This window comes from Myotis nattereri, assembly GCF_964212035.1.
Source record: "Myotis nattereri genome assembly, chromosome: 18".
In the NCBI taxonomy this organism is placed as follows: domain Eukaryota; kingdom Metazoa; phylum Chordata; class Mammalia; order Chiroptera; family Vespertilionidae; genus Myotis; species Myotis nattereri.
The window spans coordinates 26342898-26359616 of NC_138093.1; the positions used below are offsets into that span (position 1 = coordinate 26342898).

The window sequence follows — 16719 nt, forward strand, 5'->3', positions numbered from 1 at the left end:
TTGTTCCCTATTGCAAATAGAGCCGCCTGGGTCTCTGGGTGGGTGGATAAGGGTTCACATTTTATTGATTCCCGGAACAGCTATTGTAGAGAAAGGTAAAATATTATTGGGAGTTAGTAAATGTTAATTATTTTGGCCAAAAAAAATTCTTAACCACATGCATAGGGATCCTACACCCTATGGAAACTTCTTGATTAAAAGCTATATCTACCTGGAGCAAAAGATTAAAATAAAATGTCAAATACTTCAACATGCAAAAGATCTATCTGTAAACTATTAAGCATTCTGATATTTATAAACACTGTGTACCTTCTAAAATAGACTATTTGGATAGTGGTCCCACAGGAGTAACAACATTTAGATGATCAAGTGGTTTTTTAAAAAGTAATTGCATGTTTTGAGTATTTTGTATCAAGCCTCCAATAATTGATTTCCAGGGTTAGTACCAATATTAAATGTACATTAGCCACTTGATCTTTCAAATACAAGTACAACTGTCTAATTCCAAGTGCTTAAGCGTTCTGCTCTGTACTAGGCTCTGTGGTGAAGACAAACATCAACTATAGGGTCCCTAACCTAGGCATTTTACAATCCACCATCTGAGTGGATGGCCACGGAAGTGCCTACCGAGAGATGCACACTGGGTTGGGTCACATTGTGCAGGACCTGAAATGTGCAGGTGAAAAAATGCCTTTAATGAGATTGAAAAGAGAGGCTCCCTCCCTACCTCCTCCCACCCCGCCCTGATCTTCATAGACAAGAAAATACTGTTTCAGAAAAACTCCTGTGCAGGATAGGAGGAGAGATGAGAGAGAGGGATGAGGCTCACAGTTGTCCAAATTAAATCATCGGGCAGGAAACTAGTGATTGGAAACTTAGTTCTCAGTAGTATGTGGTATTTCTGTACAAATTAGTCCAAGAGTTGATAATATAAAAAATAGCTCGCTTAGGAGCAATGTGTGCTTTATTAACCAGCGATTTGCTGTATTGTCCTTTGCAAATGAAGGTTTGCTGTTGTTGAGATGGGCACGGCCTGAGTTTCCCAGATGCTGTTCTGCAGTCAGTATGCTTCTGGTTAACAGAGGAGTAGGATTGTTGTCCCTGCTCTTTACTTGAGAGGTGGTGGAGCTATTAATAATGGAAAGCTACCTTGTTCTCTGTCAAAACCTTATCAACTGATTAAGATGTGCTTATTTCATTCGTGATCCTTGCAAAGATGACAATCATTCCCCCTACTTAAAATCTTCTCTTGCCTTCCCCATTGCTCACAAGACAAAACCACACTCTTTATAAGGCACCAGCTACCTCTTCAGGTTCAGTCTCCTGACTGTATCCACACAACCTATAACCCAGGGGTCCTCACCCTAGTCCCCCAAAACCCTTAATTAAAAATCTTTTGTAATATCCCTTTCATTATCCTGAAAAATTCCATATATTTGATCTCTCCTAAAATTATAAAAATAATTTTAATATCCAAAATGTAGCACAAAGGAAAATAAAGGAAAGTAATTTTATTATAATGATAGGTATTTCAATTACTATGTGAATATGCTGGTAACATTTATATCGTATGCATACACATTATTGTACATCACTATGAATTTGACAGCTTAAATGTAGACTGATACAGGGGTATGGGGCTGATGACTCAGCAACTCCAAACTGGTGAAGTGATTTCTTCAAATGGAGGGTAATTCTTGCTAAAGTACCTTCTTCCTCCTACTTACCCAGAATTAGGTTATAGGCTTAGGCTATAATTATAAACAAAGTCTTCAAATCCATGAGTTTCCTGTTGGACCTTCAGAAGTCTTGCTGAACTTGGGATAATTATTCCTTTTGTGAATCTACTCCATGCATTAGCTCCCTAGTGTTTGACCACTAAATGCCAACCAACTCCTTTATTCATTGGGCCAACTGAAGAAATCTCTCCTGCAACCTCCAGACTGCCCCCAGGGAGGTGGTGCAACTTCCCATTCTTTGAATAGACCTTAATTTTTTAAGTCATGTTTTTGCCTTTGCAGCCCATTGAGTTTGGACTGCCCTCTCTCTACTCTACCTGCTGTTTAAGGTACAACTCTGTTAAGCCTTCCTTAACTCGTCCCCCTTGCCGTCATCTGTCACTCCCCTCTCCGCTCCCACAGCTCCTTTGGAACTCAGATTACAGCATGTATCATGCTGTTGTATGAGTGTTGGCCGCTGTGTATGCCTCCTCCCCTAGAATGGGAACTACCAGAAGGCAGTAGCATATTATCCACCCACAGCTCTCAGCACTGTGCCTAGCACATAACTGATGCTCCAGGGATGGTGTTGAATGGGTAAATGATCTCTTATTTTTAGACTTATGGGCAAGTGATAAAGGAACCTACATCTGTGAAGCTGAAAACCACTTTGGAAAGATCCAGTCCCAGACAACAATAACAGTGACAGGACTCGGTAAGATCCATTAACTGCTTAGACACCACACTCTTCCGAACCATCAGACTTCATTTGCTACATCACCTCTTGCCTGTACCACTTTTATAGTTTAGAGAAACAGGTGAATATCTGATTACTAGATTAACCTTCTCTCCCCCACTGTATTTCATATTTCATAAGATGTTAGAACTGAAAAGAGTTTTAGTGATCATCTGCTCCAAGCTCCTCATCTTTCATGTGAAGACATGAAGGTCAATCTCAATAAATTGATTTAAGTCTAAATATAAACACACATACACATGCACACACATATGAGAGTAGTGGTGTTCTTTTTGTTTACCTTTTGCAGATTTATTATTTTAGCTCACATGGAGTTATTTTTGTGTATGATATAAAGTAAGAACATAATATAGTAGATTTCTAAGTATTAAGACATGTGTTTCAGTTTCTTTTATTGAATATTCTCTTCCCACTGATTAAACTGCCCGTTTGGTCACATGCTGAATTTGTATCCCTACCTTTATTCCTTGGGACTCTATTGATGCACAAGTTCCACATTGTTTTCATTGTAGTTAGTGTGATTTTTAAATCTGTCAGAGCATGCTCCTCATCCATACACTTTCATAAATTTTTCTTCGTGAATCTCCCTTTATTCATCTACATGTACTTAAACTTTCCAAGTAGAATCTCTTATGGATTTTGCTTTGACTTATGTCAGATTTACTCATTGATTTCTAGAAAAGGACATCTTTCCAATACTTTCCAATACTTCTTTACCATGCCATCTCAGGGAGTCCCCTCATTTTATTTGATCTAGCAAATGACAGTCCTCTCGCCAATCTCATCCCTTTTCCAGTAAGTTTTCCCTCTCCAGTAAGTCCTCTCCACGGTTTTCAGAAGGAAATCTTATCTTTTGCAGCAGCATGGATTGACCTGGAGAGTATTGTGCTAAGTGAAATGTCAGAAAGACACATGCCATGGGATTTCTCCTCTATGTGGAATCTAATGGACATGCTAAACAAGCACACAAAACAGAAACAGATTAGTATTTCCTGAAATACTGGTTCTGGTGATTCCTCTTTTCTATTTATAAATGCTTTCAGCCACTCTCCATCTGTCTGTTGAATACTCTGCCAGTTTCTTAGCTTGACCTTTCTGGCCTCCCATGCCACAGGTGTATTCTATTTTACTTTCTTACTTATACTAATTCCTGTCCTCTTGCCATTCTCTCCGCTCAGAAGGGCCCTTTATCTCTATTTTCCAGTTCATACCCATTTACATGTTTAAATTTTTGTTCCTGACAAGTTATTTTTAAGATATCTTACTGAGTAGGCTTATTGACCTATGAAAGAGTTTGTCTTCCTTTGGGTGACATAGAGTCCTTAGCGCCTGTGCTCTCTCTGACTCAGTTGCGCCACTCATTGGAATCAGCCCTTCAGTGACCAGTGTAATCGAAGGACAGCAGCTTACTTTGCCTTGTGCTCTATTGGCTGGGAATCCCATTCCAGAACGCCGGTGGATTAAGAATTCAGCCACGGTAAGAACATTTTAAACTCATGCACTCACCTTCTAATTTTCCTGAGTAAGAGGCAATGTAGTCCAACCTTTGAAATTTCAATTTGATAAATATGCAAAAAAATATATATTTTGTAAGTGTACCAAAACTTTTCTTCAGTATTAACATGTTTATGTAATTCATATGACTTTGGAATGAATAAGATGGAGAAATAGTCAATAGTGTAATTTTTATAATTTTGCATTAAATTTAATAAAATACATTCTTTTCAGAATTTGTAAAAACTGAAACAGGTATGAAGTTATTTTCATAGCATTTAAATATACTTCTTTGCAAGACAATGAAGTGTTAATTTTCTCATAAAAAGTCTTCCATTTTAGATATTAATCTTTATTAACTTTAAATGTTGTGTCTTTTATTATGAACTATTTAAAGGTGGGAATCTATTTTGTGTCATTGTCTTTTAGGGTACACCTTTTAATTATGAAAGGATGTGGAAGATTTTCTCATTTCTGTGGATTACTTCTGCGACATGTATCTATGGCAATACACTTCCACCTAGTTCATAGCATTTTGCTTTCATTTTCCAGAGCAGTTAGACTCACTATCTTCTTGAAGTACCAATAAGAAGTGAATTGAGTCCATGGACTAGGTTTATATTTGCATACAAACCTGAGAAAATGAGTATATCTCAATTCATAAGAAATACCCTCATAACATAGAGTGATACCGTTTGAGCGCTAAGGTCTCCTGTGATGAAGCAAAATGCATAAATGCTACAGAGGAAGTAGGGGACACTCTTCCCGTCTCATACATGGTCCTTTCATATTTGCAGCTGTCACTGAAAAGGGTGGGTGTTGAGAGCAAGTGCCCACTGAATAAGTGCTATGGGCCGAAATAAAAATATCGAATGGCTTGCAAGTGATCATAAGGACTTCTTGCAAAAGAACAAGTTAATCCAAAAGTAAAAATATGAAGGAAATGTGGGTCCTGAGTAATAATTAAAATTACAGAAACAGCAAACAAGTGGCATCTCTATTTTCCCCTCCTTTTTCCAGTGTGTGCACAGCCCTCACAGATGTCAGTTGGTATCATGTTTGGTGGTCTGTCAACATGACATACAATTGACACTACCCTTGGTAACATTTTTGCTCAGCATTTTTCACTTAAGGATGTTAAAATATTTTGCTATTTTTTTTTTAAATTGTTTTTATATTTTTTTTTATTGATTTTTTTACAGAGAGGAAGGGAGAGAGATAGAGAGTTAGAAACATCGATGAGAGAGAAACATCGATCAGCCGCCTCCTGCACATCTCCCACTGGGGATGTTCCCGCAACCCATGTACATGCCCTTGACTGGAATCTAACCTGGGACCTTTCAGTCCGCAAGCCGACGCTCTATCCACTGAGCCAGACCAGTTTCGGCATATTTTGCTATTTTATAAGACATTTAGTGACCCAGTTGAAAAAAAAAAAAAAAAAAGCAGATTCCATTTTGGCTTAGGCAACATTGCCTTTTTAATTAAAAATGGCTTTTTATTTTTCTTTAAGTTGGTCCAAAATCCTTACATCACCGTACGCAGTGACGGGAGTCTCCATATTGAAAGAGCTCGCCTTCAGGATGGAGGTGAATATACTTGTGTGGCCAGTAATGTTGCTGGAACCATTAACAAAACAACCACTGTGGATGTGCACGGTAAGAGACACACCCTTTGTCCTTCTTTCCAAGCCACGGTCAGAGCTGGGTTCCTATAGTTACTAATCAAAGAATTCTGTTCCTCTGGTTAAAGCAAGTAGATCTCTTTCCTGATTGTCATTGTTCATAAAGAAGCTTTATGTGTTGAATAATATTTACATGGTTCAGGCTGTTTCCAGATTATCCTCTCCTAGATGCACAGAAAGACATTATTAAGATTCGCCTAGCTGAGTCTGGCATGGGCTTTTGAAAGAGGTTTCTTAATTGATAAAAGTGAACTCAGTTCTCAAAGAGTAATGTTTAAAAATACATTTTAATTTCAGGCAAGCTGAATTTATCATTCTATCTAAATCGCCTTTTCTTTTTGGTTTGTGAAACATGCATGTCCTTACTAATGACCCCTTTGTGTGTTAGCTAGAAATGACCTCAGCTTTTCTAAAGGTCACCGATGTGCTCCAAACAATCTTTTATTTTTGCATGTTAACTAACAGTCACAAGTAAGAAAATCCAGAAGCTAGCTTTTGCCCTTCATGACTAACAGTTACCAAGTTTTTACATCTCGATAAATAAGTGACAGCTTCATAGTTTAAGATACTATCCTAACTTTTTTTTTTTGTCTATTCCCTTTAAAGACTTTGCAACATTGCTTTTCGTAAAGTGTGGTATTACAAAAGAGTTCTGTGTACACAGATGAAAGTATCACAGAACATTTATTTTAAGTGGATAATTCAGTCTTTTTTCAGGACATAAATTGGAGAACGAAGTAATTTGCAAGTTTTGCTTGGTCTATTGAAATTTTCAGTGGATGCAGACCATCTTCTTTTAAAATGATCATCTTTTTAAACATTTTTTAAAATTTATTTAATTACAGTTGACAATATTATATTAATTTCAGATATACAGCAATAGTTAGACATTTATAGAGCATCTTTTTAAAAATGTCTGTTTCTCATTGAAAATAGCCCCTTCTACTGTCTCAATCTTAGATTAATTTTCACAAATATCATATGAGTTATTCTTGAAGAAATATTATTTTGAAGAAATGCTAATATAACACTAAATTAGTATGGTCCAAATGAACATATATATGGAGAGAGAAAGAGAGAATTGGATATGGTTTTGTTGAACTATTTTCAAAGATCAGTTCACATATTTCCTGGAGAGTGTTTATGGACTGGTTTGAGAATCCAGCGTAGAAGTACATTCATGTCATCTCCCTTTGGCTTCTCTCAACTGCCTAGAATATGGTGTTGAGAAGGATTCTGAGGCACATTTTCACTTGGACACAATTAGTTGTGATGTCAGAAAAGATCAGAAGAGTGGGAAGAAGACAGATAAACCAATGATATAGTTTATCCTGATGCAATAAATTTTAACAAGTAAAAGGTTAAAATGTCACTTGGACATTATTTCATCCATATTAGTCCAAAATGAGTAACTGATTTAGTCAATAAGGTTAAAGAAACATCAGCCAGCCATTTGACTTTAACTCAACCAAGCATCCATTTAACCCACAGATTTGTCTTTGAGCTGGATGTGATACAAAGTCTCAGGTTCTGTATTTATGTTAAAAAGCATTGCCACTCTTTCATCACCTTTAAGGATCGTCACTAAAGGCTCTCAATCAATTCTTAAAAGGATGAGTTAATGGATGTAAATATAAATGCAAATTAAAATGAGAAATAAACCATTTACTTGTCATGTTGATTTACATAGATTGACAATCTGGAAAGAAACAGCTCTTCCATACTCCGATGACATCAGATTTGAAAACATTGCCTAAATTTGCTACTTTCCTTCATAGCTGTCAAACTTAATATGGATTTAAGAATATAGCTTATTCCATGTGGCCACAAAATGACAGCACGGTTGAAAGCTGACTAATCCATGATGATCCTGGAAATTCCATTTCTTGCTTTAGAGAGTAGCCTGACATTCTTGGGGATTTGCTGCCAATTCTTTAGGAATAAATTATCTAAAGAATAAACCCAGCCCTCGGAAAATATGAGTATGTAGCAAAGCTAATCTAAGCCTCCCAAGGAAGTTTTTGCACTAAGGTCTCTGGTATCTCTTGTTCTGATAAATTTCTGCTGCATGGTAGCTGTGATAATTCTAGAAAATTTTGACTTAAAGACAAGAGACACAGTGAGGGTTTGAGCTCTAGTCTCATGGTATTGTTGATTTTTTATTGTGTTTCTTGCACCAGGTTAGGAACTTATATGTATGGAAGATTTTTAAATCCAATTCATTACTTTGAGAACATTGATTATCGATAGCTTTTATATGCTAGTTGATTATAATTAATGGAGATATACACAGCATGGGATGATGGGCATGCTTCCTTTTCCTTTTGCTTCTACTCATATAATGTTAACTCTTCAGTTGTCTACTAAAGTAAAATATGTTATTCTTAAAAACATTGACTTAAAATCCTTTATTTTAGTCTTTTAAATGTAAACTCCTAAGCCTTTCAAGTCTTACTATTGAATTCCTTTTTAAGAAAATCCCCTTTTTCCAGGTTAAATGTAGTAGCTCGCTCAGTGGTTCTTGGGTATAGACAGATATTTAATGTGTGTAGTGTCTAAAGAGCCCATTTCTCCTGCGGTAGGCTTATGTCAGCTCACTGCAGCTTAATGAGTGATAGAAAATGAAGAAAGATAGGTGCTCAATGTGCAATGCTTAGGATGTAATTTTATCTTGAGTTTCCATGGGGGCAAAAAGGTTTTCCTCAGTCCTCTCTTACATTTGTTAGAAAAGTCAGCCTATTACACATAAGTCATTACTTGATTTTAAACTTTTATTAAACGCTTCAGATCATAACTATTGTACTTGCTTTTTTTTATTACACTCCCTTACAAATTAACCTATGTTTCTATCAGAAAAATGTTGCGTCTTTGCTAATTTTTACAAATAGTCAGGAAATCCTAAAAATGTTCAACTTTAAAGCTATAGCACTAAATGAGAGGACAGATGCTCAGATTCTGAATATTGCTTCCTTTTTCAGTCCTGCCAACCATTCAGCACGGGCAGCAGATACTCAGTACAATTGAAGGCATCCCAGTAACTCTACCCTGCAAAGCCAGTGGCATTCCCAAACCCTCTATCACCTGGTCCAAGGTAAATGGCACATTGAGTGATGTGTGTTCATGTTACGAGCTCTAACAGTATTATCAGTCATCCATGCAACTTGTGACTGTACCATAAAACCTTACAAAAAGGAAAATCTATGCAGTCATACCACTTGGAAGGGACCGTAAAATGTTCTTATCACACTCACCTACCTGATGTTCGAATGGTATTCACAACAGGACAGGGAACACGAATAGAGCACTGTCTGCATGCCCTGGAACGTTCTAAGCACCTTCCATGTGGTCGCAGGTCTCATTTTACCCCTTGCCACTTCCCCTAAGCCCTTTGGATTTCAGCGCGTCTCTGTGGACAGCTCCGTGCAGTCCGCTGAGGTCACGTGTCATGCAGTTTGGACTCGGGACTTTCTCCAAGGCCACTCAACCTGCTCAGAGGTGTCCAGGAAGTGCAGTGGGAATAACTCCTGTTGGGGGCAGGTGTCTTACATAAATACCTCACTTCTCATCCATCAGAAGAGTCTTTCTGAAGTGCATCCCCCAATTTCCTGGAGGGTCCCCAGCACAGTGAAGCTTCTCAGCCCAGCCACAGCGGAAACAGATCAGGGAAGCCCTTTGTTAGCTTTCCATCCTTCTGTGCTTCACTCAAGCCCCTAGGGATCACGTCCCAAGTAACCTTGCTGCCTCCAAATCTTTGTCCCAGACTCTGCTCTTCCGGGAAGACACATATACGAGCCCCTTTAGTCCCCCTCTATATCCCTGTCCTGAAGTTGTACGGCTTTTACTTGTGTTCTTGCAGTGAGGAAAAGCTCATTTACGGAGGACGTCCTTCCCATCTTTGAACAGCCATGAAGATGGCATATTTTCTGTAAATTAATTTTAACTTGGCAGATATAAAGTAATATAAAATGATGGCATAATAATGAAATGTGGCGTTTGTATCATTACTGTTACACCAAAGTACTTTGTCATACCATCTAATGTTTTACGTCTAAAAAAAACACACCCCTGAAATATAGAGGAGTTGGTGTTGACCTCAGTAAAAAAAAAAAAAAAAAAAAAAAAAAAAAAGTTGATTTCTGCATCTGGATGCAAACATACAACAGTGAAGCTGATCCCAAGCTGATCCCAAGTCTGCCACCGAGTAGAAGGTTAGGGCACCTTTTAGGAAAATGTAAAATGGAAATCTTCTTTCCAGGCTGGCCTTTGTGCTGAGAACAAGCCCAGAGGTTCAGCATGTGGGCTCCTGAGACTGCTGCTGGGGTTCCAAGCCAGCTCTCCCAGGGACTGACTGTGACTCCACACTGCCCCCTAGCTGTGAAGTGGGGGTTGTGATAGTTCCTATTCCTAAGGCTGTTTTGAGACCGAAAATAGTTAATTGATGAGAAGTGCTCAAAACTGTGCCTGGCTTAGCATGGGCACTGTCCCTTCCCTTACTGTCAGCATGATCCCTCCATTGTTCAGTCGCTTTGGAATGAAAGGGGCATAGTTTGATATGAAGAACGACCACCTTTACTTTATTTGTTTAATCTTTCTTGCAAATAACTTTCTTCAGATCAGCGTGTGTTTTTTAATCTTGTGTGTTTTCCCCCCCTTGGAGAATTTTTTTCTTCCTCTTCCAGACATGAAGTCACTCTTTATTATCTTAAAAACACTCTGCTCTGGGTTGTGTTTTGCAGAAAGGCGAGCTGATTTCCACCAGCAATGCTAAGTTTTCCGCGGGGGCTGATGGGAGTTTGTATGTGGTGTCACCTGGGGGCGAGGAGAGTGGGGAGTATGTCTGCACCGCCACCAATGCTGCTGGCTACGCCAAAAGGAAAGTGCAGCTGACCGTCTATGGTGAGAGCTCGAGGAGGAATGTCTTTCTCCCATGCTGTCTCTGTGCCAAAACTCACGTCTCTCCCAGATAATGTTACCAGAAGGCTATGCCCTAAAGTGAACTATTCCCGCAGGTTTATATTTCTTTTCTTTTAAATATTTTTTATTGATTTCAGGGATGAAGGGAGAGGGAGAGAGAGAAACATCGATGATGAGAGAGTCACTGATTGGCCGCCTCCTGCGTGCCCCACACTGAGGATCAAGCCCACAACTGGGGCATGTGTCCTGGCTGGGAATCGAGTCAGGACCTCCTGGTTCATAGGTCGGTGCTCAACCACTGAGCCATGCCAGCCAGGCCCCCCAGGTTTATATTTCTTACTGCCAACCAACATCTCCCCTCTTTAGATTCTGATTTAAAGGGAGAGTAATTGCATGGCCTTTTGGAAACATTTTGTGGTTTTGTCTTAAGGCAGTGGTCAGCAAGCTGCGGCTCGCGAGCCACATGCGGCTCTTTGGCCCCTTGAGTGTGGCTCTTCCACAAAATACCACATGCGGGCACGCACATACAGTGCAATTGAAACTTCGTGGCCCATGCGCAGAAGTCGGTATTTTGTCACACTCAAGGGGCCAAAGAGCTGCATGTGGCTCGCGAGCCACAGTTTGCCCGCCACTGTCTTAAGGAATATGCTCCTTGTACCCAATCCTCTTCAGAAACACCAGTTCCTTAAAACTCCCATGGAAGCCAAATTTCAGCTGTGACTTGGTTAGCGCTCCGCCTTCAGGGTTCCTTTCACAGATGGCAGACTCTGAGAGGGCATTTCAGTTGGCCTCTCCATGGTCAAGGAAGAGCTAAAAAGGGAAACTTTCTAGTCATTTTCCTTTCAGCTCTGACAGTCGATGCATTTCTGGAAAATTTTAGATATGCCCCCAAACCTTTGAAATAAGCAGTATCTTTTTATAAGGGATTTAAGAATATTTGCAGCCCACATTGTATTGCAAATTGAATGTTTTCAATGTCCTGTTGCCCTTCTGAAACATGCCTTTATTTTAGTAAGGCCCAGAGTGTTTGGAGATCAAAGAGGACTGTCCCATGATAAGCCTGTTGAGATCGCTGCCCTTGCCGGGGAAGAGGTGACCCTCCCCTGTGAAGTGAAGAGCTCGCCCCCGCCCATAATCACCTGGGCCAAAGAGAGCCAGCTCATCTCGCCATTCTCTCCAAGGTAGGGGACCTGGGATGGATTGCAGCCCACGGTAACAGTGTCTCAGGGTAGAGGGTTGTACCTAGTCCTCTTTCAGTTGTTTCAAAAAACAACTTGCGTTTGAGGTGAGTCACATGTACATTTGAGCCTGTAGAAACTAGATATGCCTTCTAGATCATTCTTTAGTATCAGAAACGCTGACACTCAGCTATAACATAATTTTTCACAGGTTCATCTGACAAGGTGGTTATTAAAACGGAGCCTGTTTGTACAGAGATTCATGGTGGCACAAAGTGCATATTACACGTAGATTCCATGAATCCCACCGGAGAATAAAACACAGTGGATACTCTGATGTCTGGGATTTGATTTTTATTGGATGGTTTTGTAAAAATCTTGTTGACTAAACCCTTGTACAAATAAAGGCCCACGGAGACAATATATTTGATAAGCCAAGTGACATGGGAAGCAGAATGCCAGAGCCTTTAAGAGCACAACCTTTGTTCCACGCAGATGCTAAATTTACCTCTGCCTCTTAAAGCTTGCCTGCGACTTTTGGCAGTTTTTCCACTGGGTCTCTGTGCCTCAGATTTCTTGTTTATAAAATGTGGATAATACTTCCCTGAAGGATTATATAAGATAATATATACTATACACTCCTTGTCTCTAGTTCTAAAAAAATGATAGCAATTACTATTTTAATTCAATATTTTGCCAAATGTTACTGGTGGAATAAGAATTATAGCCTTTAGCTATTGTCTGTTACACTTATTGATGCATAGTTACGAAGATATAAATTCATGCTACAGTAGATATGCTTCCACTAATGAGAAAAAAGATAATCAAGAAGAACTTTGCATAATTTTACTATTTCTTTGAAAAAATGTTTGCTTTGAATAGTTTCTGATAAAAGAAATACTCTTATAGATAAAGTTGAAGTTTCCTTGTTCCCCTCCTTAATCTCTTCTTTCTTCCCAGGGTAGCACTGCCGTAGACTTGGTGTGCATCCTACACGTGCATAGTATAGAATAGAATGTTGTTTTCTGTGTTTAATTTTTATTTTATTTTAGAGTGACAGGCAGAGAGAAAGATGAGAGAGAGAGAGAAACATAGATGTGAGAAACACTGATCAGTTGCCACCCACAAATGCCCCATCCAGGGATGGGACCCACAACCTGGGTATGTGCCTTGACCAGGAATCAAGCCCTCCACCTTCTGGTGTTCAGGATAGCACTCCACACTCCAACCAACTGAGCCACACTGGCCAGGGCCTGTGTTTTAAATGTTGTTTTGAGTGTTTTTAATTTGCCATTGTAACATATTATATATTATTATTAGATATTAGATATTATTATATATTACTATATTAATAATATTATATATTATTATTTTAATGTTGATCCATTTTTATACATATAGATTTAGTTTATTTAACTTAACTACCTCATGTATATTCTACATTTTGTATATACACTTCCCTATTTATGGACATGCATGTTCTTGTTTGCTTTCCATTCATTTTTTCTTTTGGTTTTACAAACAAGACTTTTCAGTGATTATCTTTTTTATATGTTTCTCTATATACCTATGCATGAGTTTCTTTAAGAACTGTACCTACCACTATAATTTCCAGTCAGAAGGAATTCCTGTTTTCAGCTTTGTAGACACTGCTGAATTGCTCTCCAAAGGGGTAGTACTGGTTAGCTCTCCCACCAATAGGATCTAGGTGAACCTGTTTCCACATTATAATCAATGCATGATGCTGACTGACTTACCCATTTTTGCCAGTCAGATGGCTGTACAGTGATATCTTGCCTCTGTCTTGGTTTCATGGGACTGGCTTCCATGGAGCCCAGAATGCCTCCACTTGCTTGTTAGCCATTTGTGTTATCTAAGAATTGCCTGTTTAAACATCCTGCACAGTTTTCGGTGACTTGCCTTTTTCTTGCTGAATGTGCAAATTGGGCCTTTGTTCTTAATAACATTCCTTTGTTGTCTCTGTTTTTTAGTACAATTAATAGAATAAAATTTTTAGTGCAGTTAATATAATAAAGTTTTTATATGTGGGTGTGGTTCACCCAACTACATTATGGTTCTATAGGAGGAATATATTCAATATATATTCAAGAATTACACATATACCTTCTTTTGCCTTGATTTTAGCATACTAAAATTTTAAATAACTTTGTAGAAAAAGAATAAAGTATTCAAAATATATCAATTTACTAAAATATACATTTGCTTTGTAAACCTGCAGCTTGATAAACCAGAGATGTGCAGTTACTTGATGATTTCAGACCATTAGGGTAGGTTTAAAAGAAAAATAAAACTGATTTTGTATTTGCAAGCGCATCATACAGACTACACAAGATAATTATGCACGTAAGCTGACTTTTAAGGTACATAAAAAGACATTATAGCTGGGAAAACAGTTTCAAAACCTGCTTGCAGAGTAGTAATTCCACAGTGCATAGGGGGCTATTTAAATTCTTGTGTTCTGTAGTCAACTGTGCGGTTTCTTTCTTTTAGACACACGTTCCTCCCTTCTGGCTCCATGAAGATCATAGAGGCCCGCGTTTCAGACAGTGGGATGTACCTCTGCGTGGCCACAAACATTGCTGGGAACGTGACTCAGTCTGTGAAATTAAGTGTTCACGGTGAGTTCTGAAATGAAGGCGTACATATCGGTGTACTGGCCTCAGGGAGCTCCATCTTCCTAGTTTCTTTGATAGATAACCTCCAATTTGTACATAGTGTAATCAGAGAAAAATTTTCTAAAATCTGAGGTGTGATTTTCTTTCGTTGACTGAAAAGTGTATCTGCCATCTGTAAACAACTCTCCTCTTTCCCTCAAATGAACAATATTAAATTTTTGGATCTCAATCGTATTAGATGTCTACAGTGACTTTTGACTATTTTTGTTGTGCAGTAATAAAAATGTGTTCAGACTGGTGGCTTTTTGAAGTGAAGGTGAGTTCTCAAGGGAGAATTTAATAGTAGTTAAATGGTCATTTCCACTATTCAAAGGGCTCAGCAACTGAGAACATTCTGCTTCCTAGATTTTTTAACTACTTTAAAACTAATTAGCCTGCTTTATTCCCTCAATTTATCATAGTCTGTTCAGCTATTCATTCAACCAATGCATACTTAGCGTGTACATAAGCCAAGCCAGGCCTTGTGTAGGTGCTGGGTATTTAAATAGAAGAAATTTTCTCAGATAGTATTGACTTGATTTCACTCCCAGATTAATTACTACAATAGTATCCTATTGGTCCTGGGATTTGAAATCCGATGAGAGTTCTCCATTTACTAGTCCTAGGGCACTAGGCATATTACCTTACCTCTCTTGTCTTTAGTTTTCTCCTTCATGAAATAATGGCAATAATATTATCAAACTTAAAGGATTCTTGTTAGTAACAACCTTTCTTGTTAGAAAGTCTTGGTTAAATATTAAGTTTAAAAGAAAGGACAGATGAGTGTTTTTAGGGGAATAAGGTATATAAATCCTGATTATATCCTTATGAGTCTCTTTGATTCTATAGCGCATACTTCATGTATGTGGAACCCAATAACACATACCAGTGCTTTGGTAAGTTATCTCATTTAAATTTCTACAGGAGGGTAGGTAAAGAGAAATAATAGAGACTTTATCTTGATTTGTTTCTCTGAAATTAGCAGAGGCCTTTATGAGAACCTTGTCTTACTGTCTGGCTAAAGCTTCCACAAAGAGAAAAAAAATTAAGAATGTTTAGAGAGAAATGCTTTTTGTTTTAGCCTCTTATATTATAGAAATTATCTCAATCGCCTTTTAATAGAGTTTTAAACCTCAAGTCATTTATAGATTAAAGGAAACCTAACATTTTTAAGTGCTTACTCTTCCTCAAGTTTCGAGCAAGGCGTTATCCATGTATTATGTCCCATAGTTCTTGCAGGGTACTGGTGTGGGGGAGGTTATTTTGCCTGGCTTAGCCAGCAAACAGGCCTCGGGAAACGGACCAACTGGCCCTAGAGCACAGAGTTAGTAAGTGGCCTGGGCCTGGGTCCACATCCTGGGGTTATTTCCGTTTGTCATCCTGCCTCTTGGTAAGGAGCTCTCACTCAAAGTGAGAAAAGGAAGAGGATTTTAAAAAATTGAATTATGGAAGCTCACTTGTTGTTTCCAGTTCCTCCAAAGATACAGCGTGGCCCTAAACTTCTGAAAGTCCAAGTTGGCCAAAGAGCGGACATTCCGTGCAATGCTCAGGGGACGCCTCTTCCTGTAATCACCTGGTTGAAAGGTGGAAGCGCCGTGCTGGTTGATGGAGTCCAGCATGTTAGCCATCCAGGTGGAATGTTAAGCATCAGCCAAGCCATGCTCTCAGATGCCGGAGCATACACATGTGTTGCTGCTAACATAGCAGGCAGCGATGAAACAGAGATAACACTCCACGTCCAAGGTGATTTGGGGCACAGGGAGATAGATGTATGGTGGGGGTTGGGAGTGGGAGAAAATGGCTGGAGACTATATACAAAATATATAGTCCTGGATAGTCTTGGGTCACTTTCAGAAGATTTCTGTCTAAGACTCTTTGCTCAGCTTTGAAAGGAGAACCATTCTAGAAAGAAATGAAACCCTGCTATGACTAAGCCAGCCTCCATATTTGTGTGTTTATCTTTGAAAATGAAATTGCCATGAATGATATAGATGATGGCATCAATCCCAGATCACTGCCCCACCCACTGTTTTTGGTTTTGGAAAAATTTTGGGCAGAGAGTTGGAGTAGGATTTCGCCCAATAGTGGTAGGGTGCACTCAATATTGATCCCTAGGAAATCTAGTTCCACGGTTTTCTGTAATGATATTGGCCTTGTTTAGAGGGATTAATTGTTCCTTCAAGCTACAAATATTTGTCTAGCTCCTACCAAGTGTCTGTCCTGTTTTTGGCAGTGAGGAGAAAGTCGTGACAAAGGCAAAGCACCTGCTTTTATGAGCTGTTCCACTGCGAATAGGCAG

The 16719-nt window shown here is 38.9% G+C and overlaps 1 protein-coding gene across 1 annotated transcript in view; it reads left to right on the forward strand.

Annotated features, from left to right (window-relative positions):
• Positions 1-16719, forward strand: part of HMCN1 (hemicentin 1) — a gene marked incomplete at its 5' end in the record, with an annotated part of 289007 nt that overhangs the window by 114194 nt on the left and 158094 nt on the right. The window contains 8 exons of the mRNA XM_081113289.1: positions 2338-2433; positions 3825-3952; positions 5483-5627; positions 8632-8744; positions 10390-10549; positions 11580-11748; positions 14257-14384; positions 15891-16163. Coding sequence (XP_080969415.1) covers positions 2338-2433; positions 3825-3952; positions 5483-5627; positions 8632-8744; positions 10390-10549; positions 11580-11748; positions 14257-14384; positions 15891-16163 — 1212 coding nt within the window. The remainder of the gene's footprint in view (positions 1-2337; positions 2434-3824; positions 3953-5482; positions 5628-8631; positions 8745-10389; positions 10550-11579; positions 11749-14256; positions 14385-15890; positions 16164-16719) is intronic.